At 39.5% G+C, this 20,600-nt stretch overlaps 1 protein-coding gene across 5 annotated transcripts in view; it reads left to right on the forward strand.

The window, feature by feature from the left end:
- The first annotated feature begins 489 nt into the window (after positions 1-489).
- Hdgfl3 (HDGF like 3) overlaps positions 490-20,600 on the forward strand; it is a 48,685-nt gene continuing 28,574 nt past the window's right edge. For all 5 annotated transcript variants that reach the window (XM_052712145.1, XM_052712146.1, XM_052712147.1 and 2 more), the window contains exon 1: positions 490-686. In XM_052712145.1, the coding sequence (XP_052568105.1) occupies positions 603-686 (84 nt within the window). In that variant the 5' untranslated portion in view covers positions 490-602. The remainder of the gene's footprint in view (positions 687-20,600) is intronic.

Raw genomic sequence — 20,600 nt, forward strand, 5'->3', positions numbered from 1 at the left:
CCTAGGAATTAACCGGCCGGCGCGCAAGGGGAGGGAAGCGGGGCGGGCGAGGGCGGGAGGGGGGGGGGGATGCTGAGCGCGCGCGAGAACAATAATAAGATCGTGTTTGCGGTCGCTGCCCGAGGAGGAATTCGGAGGAGGCGCGAGGCCCGGAGCTCGCACGGCGCCCCGAGAGCTCGGCGGGGAAGCGGCGACGCGGCTCCTGGGAGCTGCACGCGGCGGCGGCGGCGGTAGCAGCGGCGGCGGCGGCGGCGGCGGCGGCAGCAGCAGGACTCGGTGCGGCCGGACGCGTGCTCCCCTCCCCCGCAGCCGGGCGGGGATCTGCCGGGGCCTGCGGGTCTCCCCCCACCCCATACACACACACACACACACACACGCACACGCACACGCACACAACACACACACACACACAGACACCGCTCGCCTCGGCCGCTGCCTCGCCGCTTCCTCTCGTCGGAGCGGCCGCTCGAGGCCCCGCGGGGGAGAGCGCGGCGCGGTGCCCGTCGGCCCCGCGCGCGGGGCGCGGGGCGTGTAAGGGGGGCGGGCGGCCTCCCCGGCATCTTCGCGGCGACCAAGGACGAGCGGGCAGGGGAACGACCGGGATGGCGCGTCCGCGGCCCCGCGAGTACAAAGCGGGAGACCTGGTTTTCGCCAAGATGAAGGGCTACCCGCACTGGCCCGCCCGGGTGAGTACGGCGGCGGCGGCGGCGGCGGCGGCGGCGCGCGCGGGCCCGCCCGCCCACCATTTTCCCTTCATGATGGCGCGCCCGCCCCCTTTCCCCCAGCACCTCGGCGCGAGCCCGCCGCACGGCCGGCCGCCGCCTGGGCTCAGCCGCGAGCCGCGCTGCCCGCCGGGCTCGGGGTCCCAGGCCAGGGTTCCGGCGGCGCCCTCGCCCGGCCGCCCGCTCGGCGGCCATCCTGACGCCCACTTTTCGAAGGCGGGTCCGGCCCGACCGGGAAGGGAAGCGGGCCCGGGGTGGAGGCGCCGGCTCCCCAGCACGGTCCTGGGTAGACACCCCCTGGTCCCGGGCGAACGTCGAGGCAGGTAGGAGAGCCCAAGGCTGTCGTCCCCAGCCGGCGAGAGCCCGTGGGGGAGGTCAGTCCCGGAAAGGGTTCGTGGTCGTGCCGAGGCCAGCGCGAGCCTCGTGGCAGCATCTTCCAGCTCAGTGCATCCTCCTTCCCCTTCCAGACTTGTTGAGTTTCCCCCCGAGCGCGATGCCCTCGCGTTGTCCGTGTGCCTCCCTGGTGCCCCCTCGTTCTTAGAAACTGACACCAGATAGCCCTGTCTCCGGCTGAGGACTTCAGGAAGCTCCTGGTGCCTTTTCACCTCCATATTTGTTTTAGGTCAGTTTCCGAACCACCTTCTTGGCCTCGAACCACAGCCCGCGATAGCTCTCTTCCTAAATTGCGAGGCTGTCGCTGGGTTTTCTCTAGAAAGCATCTGCAGTGAATACCTGGCATTCGGCATTTTCCTTACACTCCCTTGACTGAGGAAGAAGCACTCCCCGGTGTGTGCGCGCTTTATGTTTTAAAAAATAAATCACTTTTACCTCTAATTTTGTGATAGTTGGCAGTTGACTGCCTGAAATAGATGTAGTTAAGGGATAGTCGAGGCATTTTGGAGACAGTGTCGGTATCATGGAGGAACAGACACAGCCCATGGAAAAGCTGACAGATTGGGAGTGTGAATCCAAGTGCTGTGTGGTAATGAAGATAACAAGACCAAGGGGAAAACACTCCTTCACAAGAGGAAGTGACATCAGGAGGGGCAGGCTGGAATTTAGTGGAGTTGAGGTAATGGATGGACATAACCATATTTTTAAACGTTTGTTTGGGCATGATTTTAAAATGGAAAGGACACTGGGCTGGGAATTGAGGGGATCTGGTGTGTGGTTTAGGTACTGCTAGGAACTAATCATTTTAACTGCATGCACATCCATTTCTACCGCTATAAAACAACCATCTCCAGATTCCTTCCAACACTAACAACCTCAGGCATCAAGAGGAAAAAAAAAAAACTGTCTCAGACTCCATTAGGCTGTGAGAAGTTCTTCATGCACGAACCCCAGGTCCTTAAACAAGGCGAGGTTTTCAGTGTAGAATTACTGGTTGTTTTGTTTTTGATGCTACAAAACAGTATATAATACTTACAAGGGCAAGATGTGTGACTTTAGGAGTCTTTTAGGGAGTCCCTGTGTGTATTTGTCAATTAAGAAATAATACAGCTGTGAGGTTGTATGTGCATACTCAAAAGTGAAAGGCCACAGCCATTCCTTACAATCCTGCCTTTGAAAAGTATCTTCCGATGGTCCAAAAGAAAATGCTTAAAAACATCTCATTAACATACTGCTCTCACAGGTTGGCCACCTGTGGTAATTCTGTGCTACAAAAGTGTATCTACTTGTACAAAAAAATTCCTGGAAGATAGAATCCCAAACCAAGATAGAAAAGGAAATGAGAAAGCACAAACCCATTAGGTTTTCAGATTTAAAATGATGCATGGAAGAAAAGTCTCTGTGTGTTCACATTTAACTTTAAGGAAAGGTTCTAAGGTTATGAAAATTATTTTATAAAGAGCAACATTTTGCATTCTGAGGAAAGGTAAAGGTTAGGAGAAAAAGATATTTTGAGGTCCTACTCTTGATTACATATGCTTGGTAAAACAGGTTCTCATCTCAATTTTATGCAGCATTATCCCTCATTTTATACATGCTTATAACTTGGTCAGTTGATATTTAAAAATACTAACTAGAAAACGAATCTTATCCATATTTCCAGTACTTTCACTTTATATAAAATGTAGTTACGTGGGGACTGCAATATGTGAGGCTCCAGAGAATCACACCTACCATGGGAAGAGAAGCTTGATACCCTAGGGAGGAGCTTCTGAAAAGTCAGAGCTGGTCCGTCCAGGAATGGAAGAACAGTTCCCTTGCTTGTGAGGAAGATGTCTGGTTTAGGAGGCACCTTGTGAGAAATATGAGTCAAAAGGACCGAAGACTTGGAAAAGTTGGATTCCATTCCTGCCTGGCCTTGACACTTAATGGTCTGGCCATACTTCTGTAATCTTTCTGAATTTCAATTTAGTAGTCTGTAAAATAGATAATTCTCACTACATAAAGAGTTTATTAGTTTCCTTTTTCAGTGCTTTCATTTCCACAGTTCAAAAGTAGAGTGCAGTGCTATACAGTGTTTTGGGAGACAGGGAAAGACCACATTCAAATAACTTACTACAATATATTGTTTTAATTATTCTTTATTGTTAATCTCTTTACCTAATTTATAAGTTTAACTTTTTCATAGTTATGTGTATTTCAAGAAAAAAATAAAAGTGTTTATAGGCAATGGTACTGTCCCCACTACAGACATCCACTGTGAATTTTGAAACATACCCTGAGGATAGAATACTGCTGTATCCCAAAGCAATGTGCTTGAATATTCCTACTTTTTCCATTATAAATTTATAACTTACATTGTACCATTATGCCATTTTAAGTTAATGTCTGTCAGTTTTCAGCTCTTCAGTGTTTTACCATGAAAATCAAAGAGATGTTCAATTATTCAGTGAGCATCCATATATCTTTCACTTAGATTTTTATTAATTATACTGTATTCATCACATACCTGTTCACATATCAATCCTTCTATCCATACAGCAGTCTATCTTAATTTGATATACTTCAAAATAAGTTATAGACATTATAATTTATATTATAATTATATTATAATTAATTAAATATGCTTGTCATTAACTATAGGTCAGCGTATTTAATGAATCTTTATTTTTTTTTCTTATGTGGTAAAATTTACATAGAAGGAAACTTAAAAGTACATTGACTGAATTTGATTAATATATATACAGATACAATAAAAAATACCTACCAAGAAGTAGACTAGTACCAGTAACTAGGAAATTTCTCTTGTGTCTCTTCCTGGCTAGTTCCTGTCTTCTTCCCTTCTTTCCTACTGTTTGCCTGTGTCATTTTAACATTAAGGCAGCTAAATATTTCTGTGGACTGTTGTATATAGCTTTAAAAACTAGAAGTTCATCTGTGCATAAAGATTTCCTAGCCTAATACTAAAAAAAAAAAAAAAAAAAACACGTGCACTAAATAAACAAGGATCTGAACTCCATTGATTGAATATCCTGTTGGTAAAATTTCAGCATGCATTTCTAATATGTGTAAATTTACCTTAAAATTATGTATGCCTCTTATTTTATACTACTATGTATAAAATAGACATAAAAATTATCCAAAGGTGATGACCATGAGATAAGGATACTTTATGGTTCAAATCTTTTATTGTCAAGATATTAACAGTAATGTATTAAATCCATATTTTTAAGCCGTAGTTTTTAGAATGTTTTTGGCCTGTGCCTTGTGAGACCCAGTTGATCAGGAGGCCCTAGCTTTTAATCATCTAAAGAGGTTTGTTTTGTTTTTTAGATTACACATGCCAGTTGGGTCATTTTGTAAAGTTGTGTGCTTGTATTCATTACTATTACCTGTGTAGAACTTCCTTAGTCATTTGTCTGTTTGGTGAAAGCTAGGTGAATTAAATATTCCTTAATTCGGTTCAACCAAGCTCTCCCAAATGGCAGTAAGTCACAGTAAACCTAAGATAAGGGCATTAATGTCAATTCTTATATTAAATGATAGTGAAATTGACTTTTTAGATAAAAGAATAAAAGATTCGGATAGAAAAGTCTTTTCTTCCCACACTCCCCATTCACCTTGTGTGTGAGTTTGAGCACTTTGTTATCCAGTTCGGGGAATAGCCTCAAAGCCGTTGTGCTTCAATTCCAGAGCTTTTTTAAATTGAAAAACTTGATATATCACTTCAGTAGTAAATCATGTCCTTTGTATGCATGAGGACCTGAATTTAATCCCTGGTTCCTCTCCCCTCCCCCAAGTTATTTCCAGGCATATTAGCCCATACCTTTAGTCCCACTACTCAGGAGGCCAACAAGGAAGATGGCTTGAGTCCAGAAGTTCAAGGCCAGTCTGGGTAACATAGCAAGCCCCCACCTCCAGCCTCAAAGTTTCAATATATTTTTATGTGAACTCTCCAACACTCTTCATAAGTAATTGATGTAGTCATTTTCAAAATCTGGCCCTGTCTACTGAAATTGAACACAAACCTACTTTGTGGCCTAGCAGTCTGTCGTCATAGAAAAAAATAAGTGTCCACCAAAAGATCTGAAGAAAAGTGTCCATACAAAGTGATTTATTCATAATAGACTAATAGAAACAACCAAATGTCCCCTCACAGGAGAATAAGTAGACAACTCTGTCATGTGTTACTGATACCCACACTATAAAAGTAAAGTTGAGGGAAAGAAGCCAGACATGACAGTGTATGAGTATACATCTGTTTCTACGGTGTCCAGGAACAAGCGGAGCTGAGCGTGGTGACCAGCATGCAGGGCGAAGAAGCGCTGCAGTTGTCCGTGTCTTCATCTCTTGGTGTTGGATAAGCGAGTGCTCAGGGAAAAGCTTGTCAACTTGCACGCTTACGATTTGTGCGCTGTAATGGAGTTCGGTCTTAGTTTTTAGAAACAACTTGTGGTAATGCACCCCCTCTCACACAACTGATCCTGTAGGCTTCATGGATTAGATCTCTCCATTTTTAGATTTCAGTGTTTTGCTTTCCTTTTACTGCTAGAGATTTAGCTCAGGGATAGTGCTCACTTAGCAATGTGAATCCCTGGGTCGCATCTCTAGGCACTGAAGACAAAGAGGAAAACCGATTGCATTTGCTACTCTAGAACTTTCTCGTAGGTCTCCTTTGAGTTCTGAGTTCAGCATCATTTGTTTGCCTGCATTTGTCTTTCTGTTCCTTTCTTATTCAGTCACTTTTGATCATGTTTTGGATCTGTCTCGGCCTCTCTCACTTGAGAGAACTTTACAGTAAAGCATTTTACCTTACCCTCCTATATTGCTTGAAGTGCTGAACTCTTGCTGAGAATTTGTTTTGTGTGAGGCACGATGCTAGGTACGATGTAAAGTTTAGATTAAATCTGTGGCACATTAAAAGCATAAATACAAAGTATTTGTATAATCTTTGTTAATGTAAACATTTTGGAACAGTTGGGTTTCGTCACTATAGCACTGTCCAGGTGGCAGGGTTCATGTATTTGTTTGTTTGCCTCTGGCAGTAAAGTACTAGAATATAAGACTATTTCTGGAAAGCAGGCCACATATTTTCAAGATTTTAAGTTCTTTCCAATCTCAACATAAAGTAAGATATCCATAATGTTCACTACTTTGGTATGCGTCCAGAGAAGTTGTCTTCAGGTAGAAAATAGCACGGGCTCTCTAAGCCTTTTCCTCCGGGCTGCATTGACCTTGCCAAGAAACAGGCAGACTGTTCATTTCTTTTACATAAACTGAGAGCAAATAGGCAACTTAAATCCTTAATACCAATCTGTGCATTAATTCTGTCATGAAATCTCCACTATAAGATATTGTTTATGAGCCGGGCGGTGGTGGCGCACGCCTTTAATCCCAGCACTCGGGAGGCAGAGCCAGGCGGATCTCTGTGAGTTCGAGGCCAGCCTGGTCTACAGAGTGAGATCCAGGAAAGGCGCAAAGCTACACAGAGAAACCCTGTCTCGAAAAACCAAAAAAAAAAAAAAAAAAAAAAAAAAAGATATTGTTTATGATTCTTTTGTAAGAAGATTGATAGTTTAGAATTATATACAACTTTATTGGAAATGTTCTCTAGTATTAAAACAATATAAGCTAGTAAACAGGAGAAAGTTTTCTATTATTAAGAGTATCTGAAGGTCAGATCCGAACCTGGTCTGTTTGATGTGGTTATTGGTATAGGCCATGGCAAAATGCCTTTCTGATCACTTCAAGCCCTGCAACTGAAAACATGGTCTCCAGGTTGTCACCTGTCACTCGTGAAATAGGTAAAGAAATTACGAATAAAAATGTGAAAATGAAACCTGGTGGGGGTGGCGCACGCCTTAATCCCAGCTCTCAGGAAGCAGAGGCAGGCGGATCTCTGTAGGTTTGAAGCCAGCCTGGTCTACAGAGTGAGTTCCAGGACAGCGGGCTACACAGAGGAACCCTGTCTCAAAACACAAAACAGACAAAAAAGAATGAAAATAGTTTAGACGAGTTTAGTTTGTGAATCTAATTAGACCAGGCTGGCTTCATAGAGATCTGCCTCATAGAGATCTGCCTGCCTCTGCCTCCCAAATGCTGGGATTAAAGGTGTGTGCTACCACTGTGAGGCTTGTATTTTATAAACACCAAGAGGCTTTTATAAAATACCAATGGTCTTCACGATAGGTAAAGTAGAAGTGCCACTTACAAAGGACTCTTGCAAGTCAATAGTGGTCTTTTCTCTAATACAGTTGACAATACTATACATTATTTGAACTATTATCAACTTGTAAAAAATGGATTGAATTTCATGTTGTAGATACTAATTTCTCTTGAGTAAAAAGTTGTATTGTGTGAATAATATTCATTAAAGAAAGATTAATATCACTGTACCTAGTTATAACCAATGTGAATATGCACTTACTATGGTTATAAATTATAATAGTTCCTGTTATATGACATAGGTTATTCCAGTTTATAACTATAGAACAAGACTCAGAAACATTCTTTTTTGCTAGATCATTAGTTATTTTCTTGATGATTCTCTAGAAATCATATTTTTGAGTCATGGAGCATGTATGCATTTTAGAGCTTTGGATTTATATTACTAGAATTGCTTTAGCAGAGAAGTTTTGGCTCCCACATGTTTACTGGCTAAGAAAAAGAATACCTGTTTTCTTCCTGGTCACTAAAAGTAAATGACTCGACTTTTTAAGATTGTGTAGCATGCATAAAGTTCTAGGTTCTATCTTCAGCACCAATAAATAAATAAATTTGTCAGCTTACATGTACACATTTATAATTAAGTTATTTAATTATGGTTAGATTGATTATCTCTGAGAGTGTATATATTACATATATATCTTGATAATATGGTAAGGTAAATATAATATAATAATATTTTTTATTCCCAAAACTTTAGTTTAAGAAATACATTCACGATTAACAATTAATAAATATCGTATTTTTGTTCTTATTTTAAAACAGAGTCTCATATTTCCCAGGCTGACCTCAAATCCAGTTTGAAATAATGAATATCCTTAAACTTCTGATCTTTCAGTGTATACCCTCTGAGTGCTAGGAATTACCATGCTCAGTTATAGAGTGCTGGGAATCAAACCCAGGGCCTCAGGATTCCTAAGCGAACACTCTACCATTTATCTTAATCCCTTACCACTAAGAATGCCTCAAGAATTTATAAAGTGTGACATTAGATTAGATGAAAGGACTAAAGAAACATTTGGCAATATGTAAGAAGGATGGATGGATGAATGGATGGATGGATGGATAGATAGATAGATCCTGCATCTATAAAACTGGCAATCTTAAATCAGAGAACAATTACTATAGTGGTTTGTATTGTATTTCTCTAGTCTATCTCTTTAAAAGCCCTTTGATTCAAGGGAATATAAAATAAGATAGTAGTTGTGCATTTAGAGAAATCAGAGAACTATTAAAATCAAATCTGAGTTAATTGCATAGTATTATTGACTTATGTAAAGGATTTAAAATCTGTGTGTATAAAAGAGAACAGGTACTCTCCAAACATCAGATGGGGTAAAAGACAAGCCTTTTACTCTCCTGCTGTTCAAGTCTGTCAGGTTGAGCATACATTTAGAGTAAGAAGGATGATAACTTCTCAAATCCCTTTCCTAGGGATTCCCTACTAAACTATGCGTGAAAGAAATACTAAGTGGCTATTCAGGTACCTCCAAAAGCACCCAGCTCTACTTACATAATGCAAGAAACCTAGTAAAAACCTCAGTAAATGCTTGCATGGCTTGGTGGGTGTATTTTCTCAGTTTCCTTGTAGTTTTATAATAATCATTTTGGCATTATCTTCTGGGAATTGTGGGGACTTTCCATTGTAAGATCCCCAAGTGTAATGAACCATTTCTAGAGATTCCACGTGGCTTCAGAATTTGGGGGGCGAGATCTATGTCTATGCTGATGTGCAAATGGGTCAGTGAATAAATTAACCTTTCTGTTTGGTCACTGGGGCTCAAGCTTCAGGAAAATTCTGATAATAGTTTAAGACTACCCAGAAGTGGAGCTGTCCAGTTTCCACAGGATGGTACAGTCAGTGGTACGACAATGTTTCTTGTATGGGCAGTAGAAAATTCTTGATAACACAGTAATGAGTTTCTAATGGAAAATACGCTTAAGAAAGAGTAAAGCTGTTAAAAGATCCAGTAGTGGTTAACACATATAAAAATAAGTTTCACAGAAGATTGGAAAAATTATGTAGGCAGAAATGTCAGAAAATAACTCAGCTTTAGAACTCTCCTTTTTTGATTCGAAAGAACTAGAATCAAACTAGTACAAACTAGAACTTTGTACCAATGACATCTTTAATTTTAGGGGAAGTGCATATCTAGAGAGAGCAGTATTATAAATTTTCAGTGAGTTTTTTGAATTCACATATTAAATGGATTGTAAACGAATTTTGTCTCTACCTATCTTTGTTTGGTAGATTTTCAGTATGAGAGCAGCTGTTTTCAAAGTAAAACTTTCTACTTCATTGGACTGCTATATGAAAATTAGCTCACTAGTTTTGAAGATTTAGACTCTGAAAAATAAGTAATTGTTGATTTACATGGCAGTTTTTTGTTTTGTTTGCTTTTGCTATATTCAACAGTAAAAAATAAATACTAATGCCCAGCACACACACCAGAATTTTTTTTAACCAAACCATAGTTCTTCTACATGTGATGCAGCCTGATAGTTTTATACTTAATTTGATTTAAAATTAGGTTGACTACCAGTAAATCAGTTTTTACTGATTTAAAAGCATGGTTTTGGTCTGTTAGACCAAAGGAAGGTAATCTATTGTGTATTATATGTGTTTATATGGAATAATTGTTGGGTTTTAGAAATAATGATGATTTACTCACATTCCTGAACTTTGTATTTTGATAGAGCTACAGTCTTACATGAAAATCATAGAATATAAGAAATGAAAGTGATATTCTGTTAGAAACTTTAATCATCCAGACCTATATATTCCTTGTTTTCAAAAAGCTTTAAAACAGGCTGAAACTTTTCTACATTCACCTTCCTTCTAATTTTTGAACTGTAATATATCTATAGCTACCTTGAAGCTATTTTAGTTTCATGTGTATGACTTGTTAAGGGTAATAAGCACCATATATTTGCTAATAGCGTCTTTATTTACAGTCTGACTATATAATGTTCCCTGACTGATATTGAGGTTGTGAAGTTTGCTTGGGTTTACAGTGCTAAACTGTTCAAGTGTCAGACCCTCTGTAACTAAGGACGAGGACTGTTATGTTCACAAAACTAACAGGTCTATGAGGCAAGTTTGTGGAATACAGACTGTGGAAGAAGAGAACCCACGTCCAAAAGTTACTGTCTTACCTCCATAAGCGCTAGAGCGCTCACACATGACATAGGTAAATGTGAGAGGGAAAAACATGTTTAAAGGAGACATTTTGGAGCATTTCTATAGTATTTGTGTGCCATTAATCAGCACAGAAGCCCTATATAATAAATATTATTATCCCTCCTTTTACAGGTGGAAAAAACTAAAGTCTAGAGAGATTCTAAGTATCTCCTCCAAGTTGCCAAATTATAGTAATTGATATACTGAAATCCTATCTCCAGTTCTTAAACTATCCAGTAAATTGTGTGCTTTACCTCTGGCAATGCAAGTTTATTCATCTTTTCATTCAACTGCCATTTATTGAGTGTCTGTACTCCAGGCACTGGTCTGAAGGCAGGGTTTATACATTTGGAATCTGGCAAAGACTCTGTCTTCAGGCATTACTTGAATAGCTGAGGGGAGATGATGTGTGCTACCAGGTATGCGGAGTGCAGAGAAGATGTTTCTGTGTTACATAGAATATTCAGAGGAAACCCCTTCAATAAAATGGCATTTAAATAAAGGCCCTAGAGAGAGATCACTAAATCCTGAATGAGCCTACTTTGACATTTTGTTCTCTTGCTTCTTCCCTTCCTGCAGGCAGTACTCAAAAGGAAAATGGCTGAAATGTACGTTTAAGATAACTTCCAGTGTTGTTATTTTGAAGATGAGAAAATTTAAATGTATTAATCTAGGCAACCAACTAAGTTGCCTAGAATTCCAGTCAGTTAATAGAAAGTGCTTTGCTAAAATTGGTGCTCTTTATTCACTTGTATAACATAAAGGAAGAAGTGAAAGTAAATAAGGAAATCACTCTGGTTTTGACAATTAGAAATCATGACTTGGCCTGGAGAGATGGTTAAGAATGCTTGGTCTTTTAGAGGATTCAAATTTGGTTCCCAGTACCCACCTTGGGTGGGTCATAACTACCTGTAACTCCAGTTTTAGGAGATCTGACATCTGCTTTTGGCCTCCTTGGCAACACACACACACACAATTATTTTAACACCTAGCTGGCACACAACACACATACATACACACATATAACTATTTTAAATAAAATTTTAAATATCATGAACCATTACTTAAGAAAATTAAAAGTTTATGGAAAAAAAGACAACTCAGACTTGGAGTGAACTATTTATGTGCTTGTTGTAATTGTGGTTTTTTTTTAAGTTATGGTATAATATGCATACCAGAAAACCATCTTAACTCTATCTTGTTTGTTTCGGGCAGGATTTTGCTATTATTAGAGCTCTGTCCCAGGTTGCAAAGAAAAAGACCACCATTCCAACTGAAGTGTCCCAACAGGGCAGAACTGGACTCATAATCAAAAGGGTGTGCAGCTCACCAAAGCAGGAGAGCAAGGGTAGCGGGAGTGCGCTTGGATTTGATTCTGCTGCAGGTGCTGACTGTGGCTTTCCCACATTGGCTGGGCCAGTCTCACAGTCTTTTATGGATTGGCTGAGTTTAAAAGAATCCACAGAAAGGAAATGAAGAAAAGCTGGCTGAGGTGTGCCACTTAATTCATTTAAGTTCAGAGAATGCAGCAGAGACTTTGTATACACAAAGGTTTTACCTGGTGGGAGTGACTTTAAAAATTGCATTAAAGTCTGGGGGAGATAAAAAGACTTGGATTCCTTGTCCAAAACACAAGTTTTACAGTGTTTGATAGAAAATTTAATACTTAATGTTTCTTATGTAGCTCAGGCTGGCCTAAAACTTTTAGTCTTCCTGTATCAGCTCCTTGTTAATGGAGCATATACCAGCTTAATAACTGTGCACAGTGTACATTAGTTAGTAATGTAATATCACCTCCATCTATCTCTAGAACTTATTTCCTCCTGTAAAACTGAAACTCTATGTCCATTAAACAGTAACTCTCCATTTCCTGCCTTCTAACCCTGGCAAACACCGTTGTACATTCTGTCTCTCTCTATGTTATTTGTCTAGGCATCTCATATAAGTAGAATTATACATTATATATGTTTCCATGACTGGTTTATTTTACTTAACATAATGTCCTCCAGATTCATTCATGTTGTGTCAGAATTTCCTTTACTTTCAAAAACCAAAGAATGTTCCTTTGTGTGAGTGAAGAACTAGTGAGGTAGGTCCAGGAGAATAGGTATGGCCACTTACTCTCCAAAAACCAGAGGGAAAAGGTTGTGATGAAGTATGTCTTAATCAGGGTTACCATTGCTGTGATGAAACACTCTGACCACAAGCAAGTTGGGGAAGAAAGGGTTTATTCGGTTAGCTCATTGAACCTCACACACCCCTTATTTTATTAGCAATTATATTACTACATCAAAAATAACATTAGCTTCCTAATCAAAATACTTATAATTGTGTGATTTTAAAACTATAGCATACATTGATAATTTCTTCCTTCTGCTTACTTTCCCTGTCAGGAGCACATGACCATCAAAATAGTTTCTTATTTTGTTTTGATTTGTTTACATTTGTGTTGAAACTTTTTGAAAGACAACAAAACTACTTTATATTTTGCCCTAAAAAAGAAATACTTTACAGAAGGATGTATTAAGTCCTTAGAGTGGTATTATTACTGCTGTAGGTTAAATTTTTGAGATATTTGATAGATTATGAAATGTGTGATTTTTGCCATTTGTCTAGTATCATCAGTGCATATGTCCCTGTTTTCAGAAGAATGTAAGATAATTGCTACAATTCTAAATTTGAAATGATACAGTGTCTCTCTCATTGGTCTCTGCGTTATTTCTTCCTTGCCCAGAGGCTCTGTGTCCTTTGTGTTATGCTTTCTCTTCATCCCAGTCCATGCCCCTTCAAATGGTTTTCTCAGTGAGGAAAATAGCATGTTAACAATGGTGACACAAAATAAGGAAAGCCAGAGTGGAGTCTATACACACCCTACAAACAGTCTACAAGACAGCTTGTAGAATCAGTACCACAGAAAATAAAGCAGCCACACAGAAGCCGGACCTGGGGGGGAATAACCAGAACAAAATAAATCATTAGAGAGAAAATAATAATGAATGAAGAATTCCAAAAGACAGAGCAGATAATTCAAGAAAAAGCTCTAGACTTACTTTAAAAGAAAGTTGTGCGTTTAGAACTAGGTAACATTTTAACATGTTTTACAAAACATGTTGTTGTTAAAGTCTTAGACTTAAAATTCTGAATATTTCCCATCAGTGAACTGTGTTGGGATTTTGGATTTTAATTGGATTCAAGTTCTATCTGTGGGTTAATATAGGAAGAACTGACATAATAGTGAGGTTTCTTATCCATGAATGTAGTTTACTTCTCTATTTATTTAGACATTTAAATGTCTCTATAATTTTCTGCACATTTATTTTAAATGCATTTTAGTCTAATAATTTTTGCTGATATTATGTTTCAATTATGTTTATTTTTGTTTCTATTCTTTTAAATGTATGTAAAATAACAGCCAAGACAAAACATTTCTGAACAAGAATTAAGATGATGGAACTTTATAAAATAGCAGAACATAGAAGTGAGTGCAGAAACCGGTCCACAGATAATGACATCCACAGTAGGTGACAGGGTGAGATTACAGACAGGAGTATTTTAAAGTCATCCGCCATGCTTAGTTAGTCATGTGCATTGTACTGGGCTGTTTGTTTTCATTTTTGGCAAATAACTGAAACGGTTTAAAGAGCATTTGTTTTTGCTCACGCCTTTAGGGGTTTAAGTCCTTGGTCATCTGGTTCCACTCCTTTATGCCGGAAGGAAGCAGAGCACCATAGTAGAAAGGGCATGATAGAGCAGAACTCTACTTACTTCATTGTAGCCAGGAAGCAGAAGAGAGTAACAACATGGGCAGGGCCCAAGTTAAACCCTTCAAAGGCATGCCTCCAGTTACCCACTTCCTCTAGTCCTCACCCTCCTCGATCCTGTTACCTCTGACTAGTCAAGTCATTGATGGGGTCAGAGCCTCATAATCTAATCATCCCTGACAGTGCTCCCACAAGCACACCCAGAGAAGTGCTTTACTCACTGCTTGGGCATCTTTAATCCTAATCAAGTTGAGTCAAGATTAGTATCAGATCAGATATCCAGATGAGTTAGCTGTCACAGCATCGACATAAAACCAAACATCTATTATTACACCATATACACATGTCAGATGAAAGTGTGAAGAGATTTTTAGGATGTCTGAGAACATTATGTCTCAAGAGCAGGGAAGAATTTTATGACAAGAACATAGAGGAGATGAACTGTGAAAGGAAAGATTGGTAAATTTGAGCTCATTAAAATCGGCTTTTAAAAAATTCCATAATGGCCGGGTGGTGGTGGCGCACGCCTTTAATCCCAGCACTCGGGAGGCAGAGGCAGGCGGATCTCTGTAAGTTCGAGGCCAGCCTGGTCTACAGCGCGAGATCCAGGAAAGGCGCAAAGCTACACAGAGAAACCCTGTCTCGAAAAACCAAAAAAAAAAAAAAAAATTCCATAATGAAGTTGCAAAGGTAAACCACAAATCAGAAAGGATGCTCACAACACATGGAACCTATAAAGCTCTAGTGTATATAATGAATCAAGGAGATAAAGATGGGCAGCTCAATAGAAAAATGAACAAAACTACACAAACAGCCATTTCATTGAAGAAATACATAATGCCTATAAGTATAATGCCTATAAGAAAAGTGCTGACAGAATTACAGATTAATATTATGGGAATGCCAGAAATAAAGAAATTTACAAATATCACATATTGGTGATGGTGTGACTGATGGATTATATAATGGTCCAGCACTTTGGAATACAGTTTATATTGTGAAATTAAATGTTACATGCTTTCTGATTCAGCATCTATAATTTCTATAGCACATATATCCCCACCTCTAGAAGACTAGGAATGTATAGCATATATATATATACATATATACATATATGTATATGATTCATATATATATATGATTCATTAGAGTGGCTTACAGTCTGTGGTTCAAGTATTCAATAATGAGTATTCCCCAAAAGGCCAAGGATCCAGAAGTTGTTCAGTCCATGAGACAAGATGTCTCAGCAGTCCCAATCTGGTGCTAGGGTCTCCAAAGAATCAGAGATAGCTGCTGTTCTGCAGTCTGTTTTGGAATCCCAAAGAAGTAGGTTCTAATACTTGTGAAGGAATGTCTCACCAGCATGGTAGATGAACTTGCCAGTGAGAGTGAGGATAACCAGGCAAAAAGCAAAGCCTCCTTCTTCCATGTCCTTTTATGTGGGTTGCTACCAAAAGGTATGGACCAGATTTAGGGTGGGCCTTCCCACCTCAAATAATCCAATCAAGAAAATCTACTGTTGTGCCCAGCTGCTTGGTTGATACCAGATCAGATGTAGTCAGGTTGACAACCAAGAATAACCACCACACTAGACATTGTCCCAGGTGCTAGGATTAAACACTGAACAGTATGGAAAATGTTTCTGTTCTTGTGACATGTTTAGTTTAGAAGGGATTTGTGGATAAGCGAACAAGCAATATTGTGTGTAATATAATGGAACCATGAGCGAACAGGAGATGAAGCAAGCTTAAGAGGATGCTTATGATGTAATTCTGAGGAGATGAGGATGCCGGAGAGGGTGTGTGTGTGTGTGTGTGTGTGTGTGTGTGTGTGTGTGTGTGTGTGTGTGTGTGTGTGTGTGATCAAAGGAAGACCATTGTGAAAATGGAATGTCTGAGCAGATTTTATCATTCTGTGGGAGAAATCCAAACAGCTCCTGAAGGAAAAGCAGCAGTGAGGTTGGAATAGTGAAGAAGGAGCAAGTAGAGGAGTGAGGCTTGTGCAGACCCCCATGTAGGTGCTGAGACACAGGGGATGAGTTCTGCAAGGTAGACACGAGCCTTGTTATGTAGGGTCTCGGGTTCTGTAACCTAGTTAGAATATTTACAGTGGTGAAAAGTCATTAGGGGTTTTCGAGCAGGCAAACAACAATCTGATTTATATTTAGGAACTGAAGAATTGAAGCTCGGTGCACAGTTGGGGAGGGTAAGGATTAGGGATGTTTAATGAAAGGGCCTTTTTAGGAGACCTGTAAAAGTTTGGGCCTTAGATGATTTAACAAGGACTGGGGAGAACAGTGGACTTGGAAAGAAGTAGCTAGTTTGGCGATGTTTCTTAGCAATATAATTAGAAGAAGTTAGAGATGACCGAGGTGCATTGCCTTTGAAGAAAATTCAATCAAGAGTGTCTTCCCAGTGTCTGGTAGGAAACTGCTGTGTAGATGGTGATGCTGTTTACTTAGGCAGTAATCAGCAGGTTAAGCCATAAGATCAAAATTTTTAGGACAACCTCTATATGTGATCTTAGGCTCAGAAAGCTCTGGCATTTGGGTATTTACAAAATGAGACTCATCAATTTATAGATGACATTTAAAGCTGTGAAGATCACCAATAGCTATAGTAAGTGAAAGTACAGGTGACTCATGAGACGAGGTAGTTGGTGAAATAGATGTGTGTGTGTGTGTGTGTGAGAGAGAGAGAGACAGAGACAGAGAGAGACAGAGGGGTCTTGGAACTCAAAAGAATAAAATGTCTCCAAAGACATAATAACAAATGTGGGGGTAAGAGAGGGCAGAGAATAATAATAAAAAAAATTCTGTAGAGAAATGAAATATAAATAGTCAGTTTGCCGGAGGGCAAATTTTTTTTTTTTTTTTTTTTTTTTTGGTTTTTCGAGACAGGGTTTCTCTGTGTAGCTTTGCGCCTTTCCTGGAACTCGCTTTGGAGACCAGGCTGGCCTAGAACTCACAGAGATCCGCCTGGCTCTGCCTCCCGAGTGCTAGGATTAAAGGCGTGCGCCACCACCGCCCGGCCGGAGGGCAAATTATAATGGCCAATAAAGCTATGAAAAGATGTTTAACCTTATCCATCAATCAGAAAATGCAAATTTAAAAGAAAAGTAACACCCAAATGCTATCAAAGATGGGGAAGGAGTTCCTTTTTATACCTTGGTGGAAATAGGAGTTACTGCAGCCCTTTTGAAAAGTCTGCTAATAGCTATTAAAATGAAAAAATATATATATATATAAGCTATGACCCAACAAATCTAGCAATCTATTTCATTGAGATTGAAGCACTGGTATGTAAAGGTAGGGCAAAAAGTACAGAAAAGCAAGGTACAATTCTATCTCTAAGGGAAAGGTGAATGTATAGGTTTTATAATCATTAGATTATTAGTCATTAAGTTAATTGGATCTGTGCCACTTAGTCTATGCCAGTTTCAGGAATTTTCATAATGAAGAGAAAAATAAATTCCTTCTGCCTCTCTATGTGTGAGAAGTGGGACACAGGAAAACATTCAGCTACAGGCATGTCACAGAAGCTGTTTGATCATGGAGATCCTTTTTCTTTTTAGAGGCAGGCTTACCTTCCCATCTTCTTGTGAACTTGTGAACTCTCAGGTAAATCTGTTTAGACAGTGGTGGCTGTTTTCTGAGGGGAAAGAGTGGTTTTCTGTGGCTTTACCTTCACAGAACATGTGGCAACATTTAGATTAACAGAAATGGGCTGAGTTTAGGTGTAAGAGCTAGTCAGTAGTAAGCCTGAGCTAATGGCCAAGCCATTTTAATTAATATAAGCCTCTGTGTGTTTACTTGGGTCTGAGCATCTACGGACTGGGCGGGACACAGGAAAACTTTCAGCTACATATGTCTTTTTGTGTAATATGGATGCACACATGTAGAAGAAACCAACAGATAGTCAAAACAACACTCTTAAGGGGCAATTAATTTTAAAAATAAAGTGCTAGTTGGTAAGTACTTACTCCCTTTTTATTAACCTTTCAATGTTGGTTCAGATGGAAAAATCTTTACATTGCTCAAGGTTCAATTCATAATATTTTACTTTTACATGTGAGAAATATACAGAACTGTTATTATTTTATGCTTTTCACTGTTTCTTTCCATGTTCACTTTGCTATTTTTGCTTTCTATTTTTAACCAGCACCTTTATTTTGGATATAAACTAAATAATATGAGACTAATAATGAACATTGGGACAGTTTAATAGTTAAATCTACAAACAGCTAGCAGTGCTCAATTGAGTGTAAATTGTGAACACAATTATCTGATATCCTCTATTGTTAAACATGTTTGCTCAGTAGACAGAGAGGTTTTTACACACTATTAGGTTTTAGAGAAGAAATATTTAAATTATTATTGATTTTAATTTTAAAAGGAAATAACATAATACCTGTCAGCTTGTTGGATATCTGTGTTTTTGCTAATTACTGTTCATAAAATGCTTTATGTACCCTAGTTTTCTCTTATGTCTGTTGGTGTTAAGTGTAATTTAACTGATATGACTTCTTTGTTTTCTCATCTTTCTCTGTTGAAGCTATGTTTTATCTCTACTTACATGATGTTGGCCTTTCTCCTGCCTCCTTGGGTGAGGTCTGCTACTGAAAAGTCCTGAAGTCAGATCTGGTTAAACACACACAAATCAATAGTAAATATAGTGAATTCTGTGTAATGATTAAAAACTTTGCATTTTACTTTCAGCCTGTTTTTTCCTATCTAAAGTAATTTCTACGTGCCTCCTGAATGCTGGCCTATTACAGTAGTAAAGGATTCAAGTAATATTTCTGACCATGCCTATCTTGTGGACCCATTTCCCCCACATTCTTACTAGCCGTATTCTTCAGCTTTTAGTCACCTCAGAGTGGAAGTGAGGTAGAAATGGCATTAAAGTTTTTTGGTTTTATTTGGGTACAGAGTGTTGAACTCTGGGCTTTCCACACGCCAGTCTTCTGTTGTTGAAAGTTCTTACTCATACTTGACAAACAACTGGGAACCTGGTGTTTCTGCTGCCTGGACGAGGCAATTGTTTAAAGCTGGTTCTTGCTTGTGAATTCTTTGCAGTTTCTTCTTAATGACTCCCTAATTGTCTTTATGATATTACTTACTAATCTGTGTTATAATATGTTACCATTCCAAACTAAATATTTACATTAGAGCAGAGTACTCTAAAATTTAGTGGCTTAAAACAGCACACATTTATTATTTCATAGTTTCTGTAGGTGTGGATCCTTTGGCTCTGCATCTTCATGAGAAAACAGTTACCTTAAGGCTTGATTAGAAGATGGATCCACTTTCAAGATGCATGAGTAGTTGGAAGGATTCAGGTCCTCATGGTTTGTTGACCTAAGGAATTCATTTCTTCACAGCTGTCAGTTGGAGGATGTCCTGTACCCCATGCCTTGTGGGCTGAGTAGAGCAGGTTACAGCACAACAGAAGTCCTTGTCCTGATTCACCTGGAAGCGCCATCTAATCACGTTTGCCATGTTCCATTCATTACTAGCGTGTAGCTAGATCTAGCCTGCACTCTAGAAGGGAGATTTCACACACAATGACTCAGGAGTGGAGTCACTAGGAGCCATTTTCAAGCAGCCTGCAACTCTCCTACCAGCAGCATTTCTGGGATTACCTCATCTTCACCCCCCAGAGACAAGTAAATGTACATCCTCCTAGTGGTCTTTTCCCTGATCATCTTTTCATGTTTTCAGCTTGGTTTCCCCCTCAAGTTACCACCTTACCTCCAGATGGCCCTCTTGGACAGGATTTAATTGAATCCCGTACTAAGTCTTGTGGGTGAGCCATCGAGTTTGGCATTCTTTACAGGAATCCCTGGCAGTCACCCTTGATTTCATGCTGCCATCAGAGTACCTAACAGAATGATTCTGTCTGCAGCCTCTCTCAAGGATTTCACAGATGTCCGTCATCTAGAGATCTAGAAGACATACCTTCAGCTCTCAAGGGACCTTCTTTTTATAGGTTGAAGTCCTGGAGAAAGGGCAAAGGAGAGCCACAGCATACCATTCTCCATCTCTTGCCGTCTCCACCCTGTTTGTTATGCTAGAATAAACTTTACATGGATTTTGACTGCATTCTTCCCAAATTATCCCAAATAGATGTGTAGTTTGAAAAAAATATATATATATAAATATATATGTATATAAAACACACACACACACACATATATATATTTCCCCATTCTGTAGGCTGCTACTTTGTCCAAATGATGGTGTCTTTTGCCATGCAGAAACTTTTTTGTTTTATGAGGTCCCATTTATTTATTAATTATTGATCTTAGTGCCTGTGC

The sequence above is a fragment of the Peromyscus californicus genome, unplaced genomic scaffold (assembly GCF_007827085.1).
Source record: "Peromyscus californicus insignis strain IS unplaced genomic scaffold, ASM782708v3 Scaffold_4__1_contigs__length_199733344, whole genome shotgun sequence".
Taxonomy (NCBI): Eukaryota; Metazoa; Chordata; class Mammalia; order Rodentia; family Cricetidae; genus Peromyscus; species Peromyscus californicus.